General features: G+C 37.2%; 1 protein-coding gene across 9 annotated transcripts in view; it reads right to left on the reverse strand.

The window, feature by feature from the left end:
* NBEA (neurobeachin) overlaps positions 1-21,233 on the reverse strand; it is a 646,246-nt gene that overhangs the window by 561,599 nt on the left and 63,414 nt on the right. For all 9 annotated transcript variants that reach the window (XM_043891765.1, XM_043891767.1, XM_043891768.1 and 6 more), the window contains exon 2: positions 1,572-1,803. In XM_043891765.1, the coding sequence (XP_043747700.1) occupies positions 1,572-1,803 (232 nt within the window). The remainder of the gene's footprint in view (positions 1-1,571; positions 1,804-21,233) is intronic.

Here is a 21,233-nt window from a genome sequence, read left to right on the forward strand (position 1 = left end):
AAATTTCTCTACTGAAAAGTAAAGTAGTGGAAATTTTTCTAACACTTTTTTAATGTTTAAATAACAAAAAGTGAAAATTTTGTTATCCATATTATTAACAAGAATAAGGGATAAGGAAACTAAGAGGTTTATATAACAGAAAATGTGAAGATATGAGTTTCTTGGTAATATCAAGCTTACTATCACCTTACTTCAGTACTCATCAGTTATGTATAGTATGTTCAGAATTGTGGCTCACTTTCTAAAGTGTACTCTATAAAGTGCACTTTATTTACAAAAAAGAAAGAAAGAAAAAGGAAAGAATTTTAAGGGTTTAAACCCAGATATGAGGATTTAAAGATCAAATGATGTTCTATACAACATGTGCACATGTAAGTTTATACAAATAAATTCCTGCTAATGCTAAAATTTAGAGAAAGGGTACCATATCTCCATCAAAAATATCTTTTAATTTTGATTCTAATTTTTCAAGTTAACCATCAGTAACCAAGACAAGAGAATGCTAAATCATTCTAAATAGAGATATATGCCACCTTGAAAGCAATTATAAATGATTTTAATATATTCTATAAGAAAACTAAAATTGTGAAATATTGTTTACATTTTAAAAAGCATTGATTCTTATTCTTCATTCCTTCTTTTCTATTTAATATTTTATTCTATTGATATTAAAGCTAATTATGCATAAAGCAAAACATTACAGAGGATTTTCTGGTGTTTGAATTATTTTTAAGGATCAGATATGATCAGATATTGTGAGGAATTATACTAGTACTTTTAGAATTATGACCTTTTCATGTCAGAAGAAAGTTAGGCTAAAGACTCATGGCTTAAGAGAATCAACATCACAAACTCCTTATTTTTTGGGAATAGCTGGTGTTCTAGGACCATCTTTCAAAATATTTTTACTTAAGTGCATCTAACCACTGAGGGGAATGGATTTGCAGGTGAGTAAAGGACTGATGATGAAGAATTACACATGTCAAAATTATTATTTCAAATAACACATAACAACACAAAATTATTAAACTTTTATCTTGAAATTTCACGCAAATTGTATACTCCAAGCCACAATGTCTGCATTTAATACAAAAATTCCTCCAAAAAATATCAGAGTAAGATTGACATTTCCAAAAATTATAGCATGCTTGTCCTAAGGCTTTTAGCACTTCCTGTTCCATATGTCAGGCTGAAGAAGATGGAGGTCAGAGAACTTTTAATAAAGTACCAATTTTAAAGAAATGTAATATGTATTGTAGTATTTTGATTATGTAAAAGCTTAAGTTCTACATAGAAAGGCACTGTTCATTTTTCTGATAGATCTCAGAGCACTTATTCCACATTACTCAGATTTTCTAAAACCTGGAAAACCAAAATAGTAATTATATCTGTCTAATACAGAAATCATCTTTCATTCTTCAGGTTTTCCCTTAATATAAAAGGCACATTTCCAATACATCTTGACTTATCTATTTTAAAACAAAGTAGCTTCAACAAACCTATATTAAACTAGAGAATAAGAGAAGTATATGAACATTTAAATTATACTTTCCTATCAGATAATCCCATACCTGCTATCATGTCATCTACAGCACTCATTTTCAGCAATACTTGCTCAATGAGCCCAACTTCTGTACTAGTCTGTAAATTCCGAACACTTTTTCGCAGGATGGCTGTAAACATGCTCCATATTTCTGCTTGACATGTGACATCACAGTGTTCCAAAAGCTCTGTCATGCACGTTATGCTTTCAGCATCTTGGATAATAAAGTTCATCTCCAAGTCAAATTCTCCACCAACCAGCTGAAAAGAAACAGAAAACATCACTATGATAATATGAGAGGTTATATATACAACAAAACAAATATTTAGCTAGCAAGAAAATATTGAGTCTAAAAAATTTCAAGTCTTCTAGTCAAAAACTAATTTTGATTTAAAAAAAAGTCACTACAGATAAGTGAAAGGCGCTGTAAGAAATAAAACTATCTAAGAGAATTTTTTTTTCTTTCAAATGGGAAAAGGCAATTTCAAATCTAGAAGAATAGACCAAAGTAGAACAGATGACTAAGAGGTTAAGTTCCGGGACAAATCTTAAAAAGACATTTACTCTGAAAAGTGATAAATACTAGAAGATGCAGATCACTAAAGATGAATGTCAAGGCATGGAAATTCATTTTCTTTTATATTACTAGACTGACAAAAAAGATGTAACAAGAAAAGAATAACTGAGTCTAATCTCCATGTACAGAATACGAAGAAATGAGAAACTATATTAGCAAACTTATACTAAATGTTGAAAGAATTAATGGTACAATTGTTTAAAAGAGAAATACCTAATATCCAGTGGTACTTAAAAAAAAACAAAACATGTAAACTGGGAAAGAAGGCAACGTATTTGACTTGTGACACTATGCCAAGTGAGTCATAAGTACTGCTGTCCCTCCTATACGCTACTTTAAATACCGTGACAGACAAATACACATGGAATAAAAGATATGATGATCCTCTTAATTCTATACTGGTCAAATCACACATGAATTAGTTTATTAAGTAATCAGTACCATTTTTAAGGAAAAACATTAACAACTTAGGTATCTTTTTGATCTAGAGAATGGGAAATTTAGGCAGAAGATAATAGGCCTATATAAAATATGTGACAAATGTGAAGTCATTCATTCCCTTATTCAATAGATATTTTATTTATTAAAAACTAGAACTCCCTGTTCTAAGAAATATAAATACATCTGTGGACACAAAAAGCCCATGCACTAACAGTGCTAAATTCTAGAAATAAAAATGTCTATTTGTATTTGCATATATTCTATTTTATTCCAAAAAAGGTTGAAGTTGGCTTACAAATTACATAAAGTATAAAAGAAGACATAAATAGTGAGTAGCTGAGAAAGAGGAAGTAAAGGAAGATAAGATTAAGGACTAGAGATTAGACTCAAGAAGCGGAATTAATTTTCCACCCATGAAAAGTGTTCATTAATACGGACGGATGAGCACATAATATAATATAGATGTGAAAATAACTGCAATAATAACAACACTACCTAACCTTATTTAACTTATATGAAGAGTACACGATGAGAAATGCTGGACTGGATGAAGCACAAGCTGGAATCAAGACTGCTGGGAGAAATATCAATAACCTCAGATATGCAGATGACATCACCCTTATGCCAGAAAGCAAAGAACTAAGAACTAAAGAGCCTCTTGATGAAAGTGAAAGAGGAGAATGAAAAAGCTGGCTTAAAACTCAACATTCAAAAAACGAAGATTATGGCATCCAGTCCCATCACTTCATGGCAAATAGATGGGGAAACAGTGGGAACAGTGGCTGACTTTATTTTCTTCGGCTCCAAAATCACTGTAGATGGTGACTGCAGCCATGAAATTAAAAGACACTTGCTCCTTGGAAGAAAAGCTATGACCAACCCAGACAGCATATTAAAAAGCAGAGACATTACTTTGCCAACAAAAGTCTATCTAGTCATGTACTGTATAGATGTGAGAGCTGGACCATAAAGAAAGCTGAGGATGGAAGAACTGATGCTTTTGAACTATGGTGCTGGAGAAGACTCTTCAGAGTCCCTTGGACTGCAAGAAGATCCAACCAGTCCATCCTAAAGGAAATCAGTCCTGAATAGTCATTGGAAGGACTGATTCTGAAGCTGATAGGCCACCTGATGTGAAGAATTGACTCACTGGAAAAGACCTTGATGCTGGGAAAGACTGAAGGCCGGAGGAGAAGGGGACGACAGAGGATGAGATGGTTGGATGGCATCACGGACTCGACGGACGTGAGTTTGAGTAAGCTCTAGGAGTTGGTGATGGACAGGGAAGTCTGGCATGCTGCAGTTCAGGGGGTCGCAAAGAGTCGGACTGAACTGAACTGAACTTCATATGTCGTTTAGCACTATTCTCAGTGCTTGACAAAGAACCCTATTATTACCTTCACTTTACAGGTAAGGAATCACAGGTACAGAAAGTTCAAGCAACATCCAAAAATTTCACAAGACTAGTAGATAGAGAACCTAGGATCAAAATCCACTAAGTCTTTCTTTACAAAACTTCATAAAATAAATAAAATCTCATTTAACAATATCTTCTAAAATTTAAGAGTTTAAAAACAAAGTATTCTCAAATTGTGAAATATTATACTCCGTATATATATTTTCTTTGTAACAGCTCCAAAATTCAATTTTATAAGAGACTATAACCCTTATGCTGACTTCTGACCTTTTACTGAACTAAATATTTTCTCTGGTTAAACCTTGGTTTTACTTCTATATGGCATACAATTTCAATTCCTCCTACTATTTCTGGTTTATTAACAAAAATAGCTATGAGGAAGGTTAAGAGACTGGCTCTGAATTCAGATTTCCTGTATGCTGATTTTTGCTGTACCACTCACTTGCAATGTGACCTTTAATGATGCTACATCTCTAAGCCTCAGTCAATTCATCTACAATATGGGAATAAAAGTTCCTAGCTAATAAGCTGCTGTGAAGATTAAATAAATCAAGTAGCTGGGTTATAAGCACTTAGTAACAAAGTCAGGAGCATTCAATCAAGGAGCTAAAATTAGATATTACTTGTTCTCTAACCCCAACATTGAGCTAAAAAAAGTAGCCATTTGATCACAAACCTAAAGGACAATGAAACAGCCAGTGTAACCTTTATGTTTCTGGTAAATGATAAATTATTATGGACTGTGTACTCCCCTAGATATTACTTGTCAATCTAAGAAAACCAACTCAAGCAACATTTTAACTATGTCATCTTCAAACCAAGAACTGCTTACTTATTCATATTTATATATCCAACTGACTTGGGTCACTACTGTCAACTTGTAAATTTATGATTAGTAACTCAGAAGAGGTTCTCCAGAAGCAAACCATATAGAGAAATAAAGTAGGTTGAAAAAGAATGACGTGGACAACTTACTGACTGAACCAAAAAAAGTAGATTCCAAAGTTTAATTCTGTGAGCCTCAGAATAAATCTGTGTAAGAATTAGCATACACTAAACTGGAAAAACACTGACAAATTCTTCAGACTGATCTCCTTAATTAGTTGTAAATGCTTAAATAGAATCTGGTATAATCAAGAAACATTATCAAATCTATTAAGTAGAAGAAATGGGCTCAGTGGTAACAAAAACAGTGTGCTTTTAAAGGAATTAACAATTATAACATTTAATTCTAACAATCAGGCTATTATGTGAAGCCTAAGGTTCCAACTTAACACAGGTAAAAAAAAAAAAAATGCCCCTTTCTATACATCATTTAACTGCAAAAAAATAAACAAAAAACAAACACAGTTACAGCACCTTGATTTCACTGCCAGAAACTGTAACAATATTTATTATATGTGTTATAACAGAATGGACCTATGTTTTCAGGTGGTCTTTCTAACCCTATTAATTTTTAACACCTTAGTATTAAGGAGGTTAACTGCTTATAGAACTATCATTCCACGATTAGGGAGATATTTACTCTTCACTTGTAATGAATAGTTCAGTACTTATCAAGGAAAGCATACAAGAAAAAGTAGAAAAAAATCAGTCTTCATTATTTAAACAATTCTTTAACAACATTATGAGGAAAAGGCATAGTTGCCTTCAGAGAAGGAACCTAGAGATAAATGAGGGTAAGTAATATGACCAAAGTCACATGAGTTAAGTGGCAGATCCAAACTTCTAATCTACACTAAAAAATGTAATGAAATGACTTGTTATGAAGTCAAGGCTGTAAACTTAAAAAATCGAGCTGGGACATGTCATAGTAGCTCTATGAAAAAAAATCAGTGCCTTAATAACAGTGTATGGGTAAAATGAGGAAAGACAAAATGATTTCTGTCAGTAAGAAATGAAACATTCAGAGATAGCAAATCACAGTAAAGAAAACTGAAGGCCCAGTTACAAGAAAATTGGCAATAAAAAAGAAAATAAAAATGAAAAAGAAAATAAATACAAATGATCTTTTTAAATTAACTAAATTGTATTTAGATAAAAGCATAAGCATTATTGTATAAAAATTTAGAATATAAAATCCTGGCCTGGAAATGTACTATCTTCTGAAAGTTCTACAGTTTATAATTACTAGCGATTCAAGTATCCTTTATTTTTTAAGAATCGAGTTTTCAATATCTTCATTTTAAAATCTTAGATTCATAAAGAATAGGATAAATCTTAGGATCATAAAGAATAATTCAGCTTACATTAATTAGATCAAACTGGATAATCATTAACCTGTTGGATTTATTTGCAACTCTGTGGATAAACTCTAAGCTAGATAACATTGCTTCAGTTCAGTCACTCAGTAGTGTCCGACTCTTTGTGACCCCATGAACCGCAGCACATCCTGCCTCCCTGTCCATCACCAACTCCAGGAGTCCACCCACACTCATGTCCATTGAGTCAGTGGTGCCATTCAACCATCTCATTCTCTGTCATCCCGTTCTCCTCCTGCCCTCAATCTTTTCCAGCATCAGGGTCTTTTCAAATGAGTCAGCTCTTCGCATCAGGTGGCCAAAGTATTGCAGTTTCAGCTTCAACATCAGTCCTTCCAATGAACACCCAGGACTGATCTCCTTTAGGATGGACTGGCTGGACCTCCTTGCAGTCCAAGGGACTCTCAAGAGTCTTCTCCAACACCATAGTTCAAAAGCATTGATTCTTCAGCGTTCAGCTTTCCTTATAGTCCAACTCTCACATCCGTACATGATCACTGGAAAAACCACAGCCTTGACAAGACATACCTTTGTTGACAAAGCAATGTCTCTGCTTTTTAATATGCTGTCTAGGTTGGTCATAACTTTCCTTCCAAAGAGTAAGCGTCTTTTCATTTCATGGCTACAATCACCATCTGCAGTGACTTTGGAGCCCCCAAAATAAAGTCAGCCACTGTTTCCACTGTTTCCCCATCTATTTGCCATGAAGTGATGGGACCAGATGCCATGATCTTAGTTTTCTGAATGTTGAGCTTTAAGCCAACTTTTTCACTCTCCTCTTTCACTTTCATCAAGATGCTCTTTAGTTTTTCTTCACTTTCTGCCAGATATGCAATAACCTGCATATCTGAGGTTATTGATATTTCTCCCAGCAATCTTGATTCCAGCTTATGCTTCCTCCAGCCCAGCATTTCTCATGATGTACTCTGCATATAAGTTAAATAAGCAGGGTGACAATATACACCCTTGACGTACTCCTTTTCCTATTTGGAACCAGTCTGTTGTTCCATGTCCAGTTCTAACTGTAGCTTCCTGACCTGCATATAGGTTTCTCAAGAGGCAGGTCAGGTGGTCTGGTATTTCCCTCTCTTTCAGAATTTTCCACAGTTCATTGTGATCCACACAGTCAAAGGCTTTGGCATAGACAATAAAGCAGAAATAGATGTTTCTCTGGAACCCTCTTGCTTTTTCGATGATCCAGTGGATGTTGGCAATTTGATCTCTGGTTCCTCTGCGTTTTCTAAAACCAGCTTGAACATCTGGAAGTTCACGGTTCACGTATTGCTGAAGCCTGGCTTGGAGAATATTGAGCATTACTTTACTAGGGTGTGAGATGAGTGCAATTGTGCGGTAGTTTCGGCATTCTTTGGCATTGCCTTTCTTTGGGATTGAAATGAAAACTGACCTGTTTCAGTCCTGTTACTAATAAAGCCCAATTCAGCATCCCACATTCAGCTTCTACTTCCCAGTCCCTAGCTACTATCATAGAGAACATTTCTGCAATGCCATTTCTCATTTCATCTAAAACTCTTTTTAAAAAAATATTTATTTATTTGGCTTGTATCCAGTCTTAGTTGCAGCGCATGGGTGCTCCAGTTGTGGCAGGTGGGCTTAGCTGCCCCATTGCATGTGAGATCTTAGTTCCCCAATCAGAGATTGAAAGAAACCATGTCCCATGCATTACAAGGCAGATTCTTAAACAATGGACTACCAGAGAAGTCTTTTAAAACTCTTTATAATGTTATTCCTTATGCATGAGATAGGGCTCTCTCCCAACTTCTAATTTTAACTTCCATTAAGCCTCCAAATGACCAACCTAGACAGCTGATTAAAAAGCAGAGACATTACTTTGCCAACAAAGGTCTGTCTAGTCAAAGCTATGGTTTTTCCAGTAGTCATGTACAGATGTGAGTGTTGGAGTCAATCCTAAAGGAAATCAGTCCTGAATATTCATTGGAAGGACTGATGCTGAAGCTGAAACTCCAATACTTTGGCCACCTGATGCGAAGAACTGACCCTGTAGAAAAGACCCTGATGCTGGGAAAAATTGAAGGCAGGAGGAGAAGGGGACGAAAGAGGATGAGACAGATGGTTGGATGGCATCACTGACTTGATGGACATGAGTCTGAGTAAGCTCCAGGAGTTTTTGATAGACAGGGAAGCCTGGCGTGCTGTGGTCCATGGGGTCACAAAGAGTTGGCAAGACTGAGCGACTGAACTGAAATGAACTGAACTGAAGCCTCCAAATATCAGCTTAAATACCACTTAATCCAGAAAGTCCTCCTACTAACCACAAACAGAGCCCTTTCCTGAACTCTCATTACTACCTATCCATATCACCACCATCATTTCAGTAGATCCCAGATGTTTACAAATTTCTAACTCTCACTTTACAGTAAGCTTTGTAAGGGTAAGGACTATTTCTTATCTATCAACCTTATCCGGATTACTGGCACACTGACAAACCTATGCAAATTATTCAATATTTAACATGGAATGAAAACATGGCCAGGTGAGAGGAAGCGGGGAGGAAGTAGGCTGGCAGGAGGACTTCACAAATTCATGGTCCATCATCAGGACCAAACTTTCTACTACCATAATCCACTTTTCTCTTTTGGCAATGAATTGCTCTTAATGCCATATAACTTTTAACATTCCAGAGAAGATCACAAAGCCAAAGAAAATGTTTCCTCATTCTTGTTTATAGCCCTTGTTTGCCTTACTTTTTCTTCTTTTATCACTTAGAAAATATGTAAAGTTTAGCAGGTAAAATTCAGGAGACATTATTGTCTAAGTAAGAGGCTAAGTATTCCACACAGAATTTTTAGTTATTAAAATCAGGGTTAAATATATTTTCACTTCCAAACTCTATTTTCAAGTGAAATCAGTTATAACATCTTCCTTTGAAAAAGAATGTTGGAAATGATGTCACCAAAATGAGCAGAGTGGGCAGTTATGTCCTCCTTAAAAAAAAGAGAGAGAGAGAGAAACAAACATACTAATGATCTGGAAAAACTGGTACATTAACTTCTGAAAATTTCTGAAATAAAGTAAAAAATGTACAACAACCAAAGGAAGTCTTGGTTAAAATGAAGTTATTGTTTCATGGTGAAAAGCACTATGCCACCTTCAATCCTCCACAGCCCAGACTTCAACAGTCACGAGGACTCCAGCCTGCACCATGGTAAGGTGCAGTTCCAAAGGGAGCACTAAGGATCTTATTCTCAAAGAACTATGAGTCTAAACCTGACTGGCAGCTCCCTCAAGGATAAACCCGAAGAATTCTCTTTGCTTTACCCAATTCGTGATGTCCCAAGAGCTTGGACACTTTTGCTAAAAGCATTTAAAGTCACACATATTACCTGCAGCAGTCTGGAGCAAGACAACATTTGACACAAGCAGTAGACAGATCTAGAAGCCTGGGATGGAAGATATGGGGAAAGAAGGCAATTGTGGGTATAAGGTATATACTGGGTAATCCAGAAAGCTACATGTATGCCCAGAGCAGGTCACACATTCAGAAAAGGCTTACAAAGACTTTAAGACTTCATTTGTGGCTGACCTTTAGGTTCTACACTAAAGTAAAAGCCATGGCAGAGATGTAAATAGCCTACGTATTGAAGAAATCTCTAGCACAGAGCAAAATATAAGGAAGATAATTATCTTTTTCTTAATAGCACTAACAACCCACAATATTAACTACAAACACAAGAGAGTAAGGAAAAGAATTCAATTTTCAGTTTCCACTCAACAATATTCAAAACGTCCAATTTTCAAAAAAAATTATGAGACACACAAAATAACAGGAAAGAATGGCCTATCAAAAGAAAAAAATAATCTTCTCTTCAAAATCTGATAACTACTTTTAAATCACTGCAGATGGTGACTGCAGCCATGAAATTGAAAGAGGCTTACTCCTTGGAAGGAAAGTTATGACCAACCTAGACAGTATATTAAAAAGCAGAGACATTACTTTGCCGACAAAGGCCCACCTAGTCAAGGCTATGGTTTTTCCAGTTGTCATGTATGGATGTGAGAGTTGGACTATAAAGAAAGTTGAATGCTGAAGAATTGATGCTTTTGAATTTTGGTGTTGGAGAAGACTCTTCAGAGTCCCTTGGACTGCAAGGAGATCAACCTAGTCCATCCTAAACAAGATCAGTCCTGGGTGTTCATTGGAAGGACTGATGTTGAAGCTGAAACTGCAATACTTTGGCCACCTGATGCGAAGAGCTGACTCATTTGAAAAGATCCTGATGCTGGGAAAGATTGAAGGTGGGAGAAAGGGACGACAGAGAATGAGACGGTTGGACGGCATCACCGACTCGACGGACGTGGGTTTGGGTGGACTCCGGGAGTTGGTGATGGACAGGGAGGCCTGGTGTGCTGCGGTTCATGGGGTCGCAAAGAGTTGGACACGACTGAGCAACTGAACTGAACTGAACTAATCCTCTATTTTATCTTTCAGCTTACGATTTGTTTTCTATTAGTATACAGATGTCTTCTACTCTTAGCCAATCAAATTACTTTTAGAAATTATAAAGCTCTTGAATTAATGTTTTCTAAAGAATTGATCTTCAGTATAAAGCTATGCTCCGTCGCTTCAGTCACATTTACTCTTTGTGACCCCATGGTCTGTAGCCCACCAGGCTCCTTCTGTCTATGAGATTTCCCAGTCAAGAACACTAGAGTGGGCTGTCATTTACTCCTGCAAGGGATCTTTCCAACCCAGGGATTGAACCTGCATCTCCTGCATTGGCAGGTGAATTATTTACCACTGAGCTACCTGGGAAGCCCCATACATGTATGTAATTTTACAAAGAAACAAAAAAGTAAAAAACAAGATAATGAAGAAACACCATTTTGTGAACATGTTATGTCTTGAGTAATCAAAGCATATAGCTTCATTTATTCTCATAACTCTAAGATGAGAACCTTAAACAAGGAAACTGAGGTGAGCATAAGTTAAGTAAGCTTCCCAAGGTCCCTAAGCCAGTGTCAGCATCAGAATTCTCTTTTCAGTATCATAAAGAATTAAGAAGTATATCATTACCAGACAGATCATCCACAAGACATAAATATGTATTTCCACCAGTCATCTACCCTTCCAGATACGGCGGTACACATTAACATGCATAATAAATGGCTTTTAGGAAAATGTTCAGTAAATAACAGAAAAGCAATTTATAATTTGGACTTGAACACAATAAAAATTAATGATCCTATACCCAACAAACCAAGGCAAGAAAAAAAGAAAAAAAATTGTTTTTTCTTGTTTCTTTCCCACCAGGCCTCTCTACAAGTAATTTATATTGACGATCTTTCTGTGGTACAGAAATAACTATACCCAAGAGTACAACAATTGCTGCTACAAATACCATCCATAAAAACTCTAGGGAAGGGAGGAAAAAACAAAAGAATGACTATCACAGAGTAAGTGCCTTCTATAAAGTATATATTAAACAACATGCACTTTATTAAAAGCAGTACAATCATTTTTAATAATTTTTTATAATTGTTTTATAAGAATATACAAGCAAATATGATAAATACATTGAGCTAGCAGGAGCCACTTGATGTTTGAAGGAAAACTAAATCTGTTAACTGTCAAACTACAATACGCTTTTAAATTCTAATTCTCAGCCAAACACTGAAAACACTAATGTATTTCATAAATAAAAAACAAAGTAAAGACTTCTGCAGACAAATAAAAGCTGAGAGAGTCTGGTGCCCACAGACTTTTACTACAAAAAAAATGTTAAGGTAAGTTCTTTCAACAGAAGGAAAACAATACCAGATGGAAATTTGAAATGTCACAAAAAAACAGAAGAGAGGCAGAATTGTTAAGACTGTTGTTAAATACAAAAGACTTTCTTTTTTTCATTTTGAAACTCTTTAAAAGAAAACTATCTAAAGCAAAAAAATAATAATGCATTTAGGGATTTATAACACATGAAAGTAAAATCAATGACAGAAAGATTACAAATGACAAGAAAGCAGAAATGTAAGTACACGTTTAAAAGATACTCATACCCTATACTTGAAGCAGTATATTATTTGAAGGTACAGAGTGATAAGTTAAGAATGCATATTGTAAACTCTAGAGAAAACACTAAATGTGAAAAAAAACCAAATACTAGAACCTTAACAGCTACCCTCTTAAAGAAGACATGGATTTTTTTTTCCCCCAATAAATACTACTGTACTATAAGATCCTCTTAATTTGTTGAATCCTTGAAAGCAGGTGCCCTGGATACAGAGGGCCAACTGTGTGACTTGAGTATCCTCAAATTTTGGTATCCAGAATCAGTCCCTCACTATCAATCAACTTAATTTAATTGTTGGGCTTCTCTGCTGGTTCAGATGACAAAGAGTTCACCTTCAATGTGGGAGACCTGGGTTCAATCCCTGGGTTGGGAGAGCATGGCAACCCACTCCAGTATTCTTGCCTGGAGAATCCCATGGACAGAGGAGCATGGTGGGCTATAGTCCATGGGGTCGCAAAAGTCAAACACAACTGAGTGACTAAGCACAATCTAATCGTTACAGAGGCAAATAAATCACTCTATCAAGCAACATATTTCAAACACACATCAAATATTCACCAGAATGAGAATATCCTGGGCTATAAATGAATTCTCAATAAAGTTTAAAATTTAGAACACAGTGGAATTAAATAAATCAATAAAAATACACTTTCATTTCTGCACAATAGTTTCCTCAAATTTTAAAAAGAAGGAAAAATTCCAAACTTACTTTGTGGGCCAACAATATCATGATAATAAAAACAGAAAACCATGCAGGAAGAACAACAAAAAACTAGAGCGAAATAACCCTTATGAACATAGACAGAAAAAAAACTTAACAAAACACAGCAAGTCAAATCCAGCTGCACGTTTAAAAAAAAAAAAAATCATGTCCTCGTACATTTTATCCCAGAAAAGGAAGGAGGTTTTACCAACGAAAAAATGAAATACTGTAATTCAATAGATTCACAGATAAAGAACAAAAATCACATTATAATTACAGGAAAATCATTTGACAACATCCAAAAAAAACTTTTAGCAATAGGAGTATAAAGGAACTTAAATTGATAAAAGGCGTCTATGACACACCTACAGTAAACATCATACTTAATGGTGAATGAATATGCACTTTTTAAGAAAAAGGCAAGATTTACTCTGCAAACACTTCTATTCAGCATTATACTGGATGCCCAAGCCAATGTAAAATGTTAAGAAAAATAGGTACATAAAAGGCATACAAATTGTAAAAGAAAAAATATATATACAAATCTTGTACCGGTCTCCATGAAAAATCCTAAGGGATCTATTCCAAAACTTTCAAATTAATAAAAATTTTACTAAATTCTCAAGATTTAAAATCAATATATGAAAAATCTTTACAGTTTTTATATAGGCAGAGAATAATTAGAACAATAAATTAAATTCAAAAGGAACATCACTTGAAAAAGCATAAAGCAGGGGCTTCTCTTGTGGTCTAGTGGTTAGGAATCTGCCTTGCAATGCAACGGACACTGGCTCAATCTCTGGTCTAGGAGGATACTACATGCTTTGGAGCAACCAACTCTAAGCACCACAAAGACTGAAGCCTGCGCACCAATGGTCTGTGCTCCACAACAAGTGAAGCCACAGCAATGAGAAGACCAAGCATCACAAATAGAGAGTAGCCCCCACGTGTCTCAGATAGAGAAATGAAGACCCAGAGCGGCTAAAAATATATAGTTCAGTTCGATCGTTCAGTCATGTCCTACTCTTTGTGATCCCATGGACTGCAGCACGCCAGGTTTCCCTGTCCATCAACAATTCTCAGAGCTTACTCAAAATGCATGCTGATCTACTTGGTGATGCCATCCAACCATCTCAAGCTTTGTCATTCGCTTTTCCTCCCACCTTCAATCTTTACCAGGATCAGGGTCTTTACTAAGGAGTCAGTTCTTTGCATCAGGTGGCCAAAGTATTGGAGCTTCAGCCTCAGCATCAGTCCTTCCGATGAATATTCAGGACAATTTCCTTTAGGATGAATTGCATGGATCTCCTTGCAGTCCAAGGGGCTCTCAAGAGTCTTCTCCAACACCAAAATTCAAAAGCATCAATTCTTCGGCACCCAGCTTTCTTTATAGTCCAACTCTCACATCCATACACGACTACTGGAAAAACCATAGCCTTGACTAGACAGACCTTTGTTGGCAAAGTAATGTCTCTGCTTTTTAATCTGCTGTCTAGGTTGGTCATAACTTTTATTCCAAGGAGCAGGGGTCTTTCAATTTCATGGCTGCAATCACCATCTGCAGTGATTTTGGAGCCCAAAAAAAGAGTCTCATTCTTTCCATTGTTTCCCTATCTATTTGCCGTGAAGTTATGGGACCAGAAGCCATGATTTTAGTTTTCTGAATGTTGATTTTTAAGCCAACATTTTCACTCTCCTCTTTCACTTTCATTAAGAGGCTCTTTAGTTCCTAGCTATCTGACATAAGGGTAGTGTCATCTGCACATCTGAGGTGACTGATATTTCTCCCAGCAGTCTTGACTCCAACGTGTGCTTCATCCAGTCCAGCGTTTCTCATGATATACTCTGCACAGACATTAAATAAGCAGCCTGACAACATACAGCATTGACAAACACCTTTCCCATTTTGGAACCAGTCTGTTGTTCCATGTCCAGTTCTAACTGTTGCTTCTTGACCTGCATACAGATTTCTCAGGAGGCAAGTAATGTGGTCTAGTATTCCCATCTCTTTAAGAATTATCCACAGTTTGTTGTGATCCACAGAGTCAAAGGCTTTGGCATAGTCAATAAACCAGAAGTAGCTGTATTTCTGGAATTCTCTTGCTTTTTTGATGATCCAACAGATGCTGGAAATTTGATCTCTGGTTCCTCTGCCTTTTCTAAATCCAGCTTGAACATCTGGAATTTCTCAGTTCACATACTGTTGAAGCCTGGCTTGGAGAATTTTGAGCATTACTAGTATGTGAGATGAATACAACTGTGCGGTAGTTTGAACATTCTTTGGCATTGCCTTTCTTCGGGATTGGAATGAGAACTGACCTTTCCCAGTCCTGTGGCCACCACTGAGTTTTCCAAACTTGTTGGCATATTGAGTGCAGCCCTTTAACAGCATCATCTTTTAGGATTTGATATAGCTCAACAAGAATTCCATCACCTCCACTAGCTTTGTTTGTAGTGATGCTTCCTAAGACCCACTTGACATCACATTCTGGGATGTCTGGCTCTAGATGAGTGATCACTCCATCATGGTTATCTGGGTCATGAAGATCTTTTCTGTATAGTTCTTCTGTGTACTTTTGTCACCTCTGTATAATATCTTCTGCTTCTGTTAGGTCCTTACCATTTCTGTCCTTTATTATGCCCATCTTTGCATGAAATGTATCTCTAATTGTATCTCTAATTGTCTTGAAGAGATCTCTAGTCTTTCCCATTCTACTGTTTCCCTCTATTTCTTTCCATTAATCACTGAGGAAGGCTTTCTTATCTCTCCTTGCTATTCTTTGGAACTCTGCATTCAAATGGGTATATAGATGGTAGAGCAGAAGGACCGCGCTCATCTTCTCCTGTGAGAACACCAAAATTTAAACTTTGCTGAACAACCATCAATAGGAGAATGTTGGATCCCACCAAAAAAAGATATCCCACATCCAAGGGCAAAGGATAAGCTCCAGCAAAATGGTAGGAGGGGTGAAGTCATGTTTAAAATCAAATCCAGTACCCGCCAGAAATGCTCAGAGGGCTCAAACAAAACCTTGTGGGCACCAGGCGACCCCACAGACTGACCAGACCTGCCCCTGAGTGTTTGAGTGTCTCCTGCGTAGGTATGAGTCAGCGGTGGTCTGCTGAAGGAGCAGGGGTTTGGGGTCCATCAGACCCAGGTATGGCATAAGCCCTCTTGGAGGAGGTCACCATTAACCCCACCTAGAGCCACCAGAGCTTACACAGGACTGAGTAAACAGAATTTTGTAGGGCACAAACAAAATCTTGTGCTTACCAGGACCCAGGAGAAATGAGTAGTGACCCCATAAGAGATTGACCCAGACTTGCCCGAGAAGGTCCAGGAGTGTGGGTTGGCAATGGCATGCAGCAGTGACCTAGGCACTAAGAGCAGCAGTGCTTGCAAGGTACCTTTTGAAGGAGGTCACCATTATCTTCATTACCTCCACCATACTTTGGCCTCAGATGAAACAACAGGGAGGGAACACAGCCCCGCCCATGAACAGAAAATTGGATTAAAGATTTACTGAGTATGGCCCCGCCCATCAGAACAAGACCGTTTTCCCCTCAGCCAGTCTCCCCCTTCAGGAAACTTCCATAAGGCTTCTTATCCTTATCCATCAGAGGGCAGACAGAATGAAAACCACAGTCACAGAAAACTAACCAAACTGATCACATGGACAACAGCCTTATCTAACTCAATGAAACTATAAGCCATGAAATGTAGGGCCAGCCAAAATGGACGGGTCATGATGGAGAATTCTGACAAAACGTGGTCCACCAGAGAAGGGAATGGCAAACCACTTCAGTATTCTTGCCTTGAGAACCCTATGAACCGTATGAAAAGGCAAAAAGATATGACACTGAAAGGTGAACTCCCCAGGTCAGCAGGCACCCAATATGCTACTGGAGAAAAGAGGAGAAGGAACTCCAGAAACAATGAAGAGACACAGACAAAGGAAAAACACCACCCAGTTGTGGATGTGACTGGTGATGGAAGTAAAGTTCGATGCTGTAAAGAACAACACTGTAAAGGAACCTGGAATGTTAGGTCCATGAATCAAGGTAAATTGGAAGTGGTCAATCAGGAGATGGCAAGAGTGAACATCAACATTTTAGGAATTAGTGAGCTAAAATGGGCTCGACTGGATGAATTTAACTCAGATGACCATTATATCCACTACTATGGGCAAGAATCCCTTAGAAGAAATGCAGTAGCCATCACAGTCAAAAAGAGTCTGAAATGTAGTACTTGGAGGCAATCTCAAAAACAACAGAATGATCTCTGTTTGTTTCCAAGGCAAACCATTCAATATCACAGTGATCCAAGTCTATGCCCCAACCAGTAATGATGAAAAAGTTGAAGTTGAATGGTTCTATGAAGACCTACAAGACCTTCTAGAACTAACACCCAAACGAGATGTCCTTTTCATCATAGGGGACTAGAATGCAAAAGTAGGAAGTCAAGAGATAACTGTAGTAACAGGCAAATTTGGCCTTGGAGTACAAAATAAAGCAGGGCGAAGACTAACAGAGTTTTGCCAAGAGAAGGTGATGGTCAAAGCAAACACCCTCTTCCAACAACACAAGAGAAGACTCTACACATGGACATCACCAGATGGTCAACACCAAAATCAGATTAATTATATTCTTTGCAGCCAAAGAAAGAGACCCTCAATACGGTCAGCAAAAACAAGACCGGGAGCTGAATGTGGCTCAGATCATAAACTCCTTATGCCAAATTCAGAATTAAATTGAAGGAAGTAGGGAAAACCACTAGACCATTCAAGTATGACCTAAAGAAAATCCTTTATGATTATACAGTGGAAGTGCCAAACAGATTCAAGGGATTAGATCTGATAGACAAGAGTGCCTAATGAACTACGGAGGGAGGTTCATGACACTGTACAGGAGGCAGTGATCAAGATCAAACTCAAAAGAAAGAAACGCAAAAAGGCAAAATGGTTGTGTGAGAAGACCTTAAAGATATCTGAGAAAAGAAGAGATGCTAAAGGCAAAGGAGAAAAGGAGAGATATACACATCTGAAATATATATAATTAATTTTTTAAATTATGAAGAAAATAATTTTTAAAAATAGCATAAAACATAAAATACTCAGAAATTTATCTAAATATTTGCAAAGTCTACACATTTAAAACTAGAAAACATTCCTAAGATTTTTATCAAAAGAGAGAACTAAAACCTAAACAGACATAAAAATGCATCATTGGTCAATCCCACCCCAGTTTTTACATACTCCAAATCAAAACTGTGACTTTTTGTCAGAAATTCATAAGCTGATCCTAGAATGCATATGGAAATTAAAGGGGATTATAAGAACCCAATGGCTTCCCAGGTGGCCCTTGTGGTAAGGAAGCTGTCTGCCAACACAGGAGACTTAAGGGCCGTGCGTTTGATCCTTAGGTTGGGAAGATCCCTAGCAGGAGGACATGGCAACCCACTCCAGCATTCTTGCCTGGAGAATCCCATGGACAGAGGAGCCTGGTGGGCTACAGTCCCTAGGATCACAAAAAGTTAAACACAACTGAAGTGACTTAGTACATATGCTTAACAGACCAAATAAATTCAACGCAAAACAAACTTGAGAGGTCCTAAACTACTAAACTTTATGACAAAGTAACAAAAAGCAAGACAAAGTGGTATTGCCACAAGAATTAACATCTGAATTAATAGAACATTACAGGAACTCCAGAAATAGACACACACAAACCGTATCAGTGGAAGATCAGTTGACAAAAAACAAGATAAACAATGATAAATGGTCATTATTTATTAACAGGAAAAACGACATCCATATGCCAATAAATGAACCTTGACTTATACTTTACACTATTCACAATGATAGGAGTTAAGTCTATAAAACATCTAGAAAAATCTTTCTTTTACTACTTTAGATTCAGTTCAGTTCAGTCAATCAGTTGTGTCCAATTCTTTGTGACTCCATGGACAGCAGCAAGCCAGGCTTCCCTGCCCATCACCAACTCCCAAAGCTTGCTCAAACTTATGTCCATTGAGTCAGTAATGCCATCCAACTATCTCATCCTCTGTCAATCCCTTCGCCTCCAGCCTTCATTCTTTCCCAGCATCAGGGTCTTTTCCAGTGCCTCAGTTCTTCACATCAGGTGGCCAAATATTGGAGGCCAAATATTGAGTTTCAGCATCAGTCCTTCCAAGGAATATTCAGGACTGATTTCCTTTAGGAGAACTGGTTGGATCTCCTTGCAGTCCAAGGAACTCTGAAGAGTCTTCACTAACACCATAGTACAAAAGCATCAATTCTTCAGTGCTCAGCTTTCTTTATGGTCCAACTCTCACATGCATACATGACTACTGGAGAAACCATAGTTTTGACTAGACGGACTGTTGTTGGCAAAGTAATGTTTCTGTTTTTTAATATGCTGTCTAGGTTGGTTATAGCTTTTCTTCCAAGGAGCAAGTGTCTTTTAATTTCATGGCTGCAGTCACCATCTGCAGTGATTTTGGAGCCCAAGAAAAGAAAGTCTGCCACTGCTTCCTCATCTATTTGCCATGAAGTGATGGGACCAGATTCCATGATCTTCGTTTTTTGAATGTTAAGTTTTAAGCCAGCTTTTTCACTCTCCTCTTTCACTTTCATCAAGAGGCTCTTCAGTTCCTCTTTACTTTTTGCCATAATTGTGGTGTCATCTGCATATCTGAGGTTACTTATATTTCTCCCTTCAATCTTGATTCCAGCTCGTGTTTCATCTAGCCCACCATTTCTCATGATGTACTCTGCATATAAGTTAAATAAGCAGGGTGACAACACACAGCCCTGAAGTACTCCCTTCCCAACTTGGAACCAGTCTGTTGTTCCATGTCCAGTTCTAAATGTTGCTTCTTTACAAACATACAGATTTCTCAGGAGGCAGGAAAGGTGGTCTGGTATTCCCATCTCTTGAAGAATTTTCCACAGTTTGTTGGGATCCACACAGTCAAAGGCTTTGGAGTAGTCAATAAAGCAGATGTTTTTTCTGGAAATCTCTTGCTTTTTCTATGACTCAACAGATGCTGGTAGTTTGATCTCTGGTTCCTCTGCCTTTTCTAAATCTATCTTGAACATCTGCAAGTTTTTGGTTCACATACTGTTGAAGCCTCGCTTGCAAAATTTTGAGCATTATTTTGATAGCGTGTAAGATGAGAGTGATTGTGCAACAGGTTGAACATTCTTTGGCTTTGCCTTTAAATTAGGTAGATACTCTTTGGCATTACTTTAGATTAGGCAGATATTTCTAAACAGGCAACAAAAGGACAAATTACATACGAATATATTGCCAATTCAGAATTCTGCAAAACTAATTTACTGTTTAGAGAACAGGAAATCATGTATCTGATAAGGGACCCATACCAGAATTTATAAACAGCTCTCATGTGATAATAAAAACTCATTTTTTCAGTAAGCAAAGGATCTAAACATATTTTTAAATAGATGTAAAAGTGTCCTATAAGCACAAAAAATGATGTTCAACATCATTTGTCATTAAGAAAGTACAGATGAAACCCATAGTAAGTAACCATTATGCACACACTAGATTCAAATAAAAAAGACTGACTATACAAAGTGTTGAAGAGAATATGGAACAATTAGAACTCCTATATGTTTCTTATGCAGATACAAAATGGCACAGCCACCTTTGGAAAACAATTGATCAAGTTTGTAATAATGTTAAACACACATTTACCCATATCTCCCAGTAATTCTATTAGATATTTACCCATGGGAAATGAAAATACGACCATGCATTTTACTAAAAGTCACCAAATGGAAACAACCTCACTGGAAACAGCTAGAAACAAGACTCCTCTGCTTAATTTTAGTTTCATTAATTTAATAAAGTCCTGTGTAGCTAACATGAACAAACACTATACTAGATCTCCACTTCCTTTGCCCCTGCCTCTTTCCACCACAGCAGAAAGATCTTATTAAAACATCTGCGTTACTCCTTTAGCCTTTCAATGTCTTCCCACTGCTCCTGTAACACAAAACATGCTCTGTCCCCCAGTTTGTAAAACTTGAACAATGTCTCAATGTCTACCTTAGGGGCTTCATCTCACATTGTTCCTCCATTTGCTCTCTATAGTCTCCAATCACCCAGATTTTGATCAGTTCCTCAAAAGACTTTCTTCCCTCCAACTCACAGACATTTTGCTCACTGTTCCCTCTGTTTGCAGTGCTCTTTCACTAGTTCTTTGCATGACCAATTCTT

The sequence above is a fragment of the Cervus elaphus genome, chromosome 30, assembly GCF_910594005.1.
Source record: "Cervus elaphus chromosome 30, mCerEla1.1, whole genome shotgun sequence".
NCBI lineage: Eukaryota > Metazoa > Chordata > Mammalia > Artiodactyla > Cervidae > Cervus > Cervus elaphus.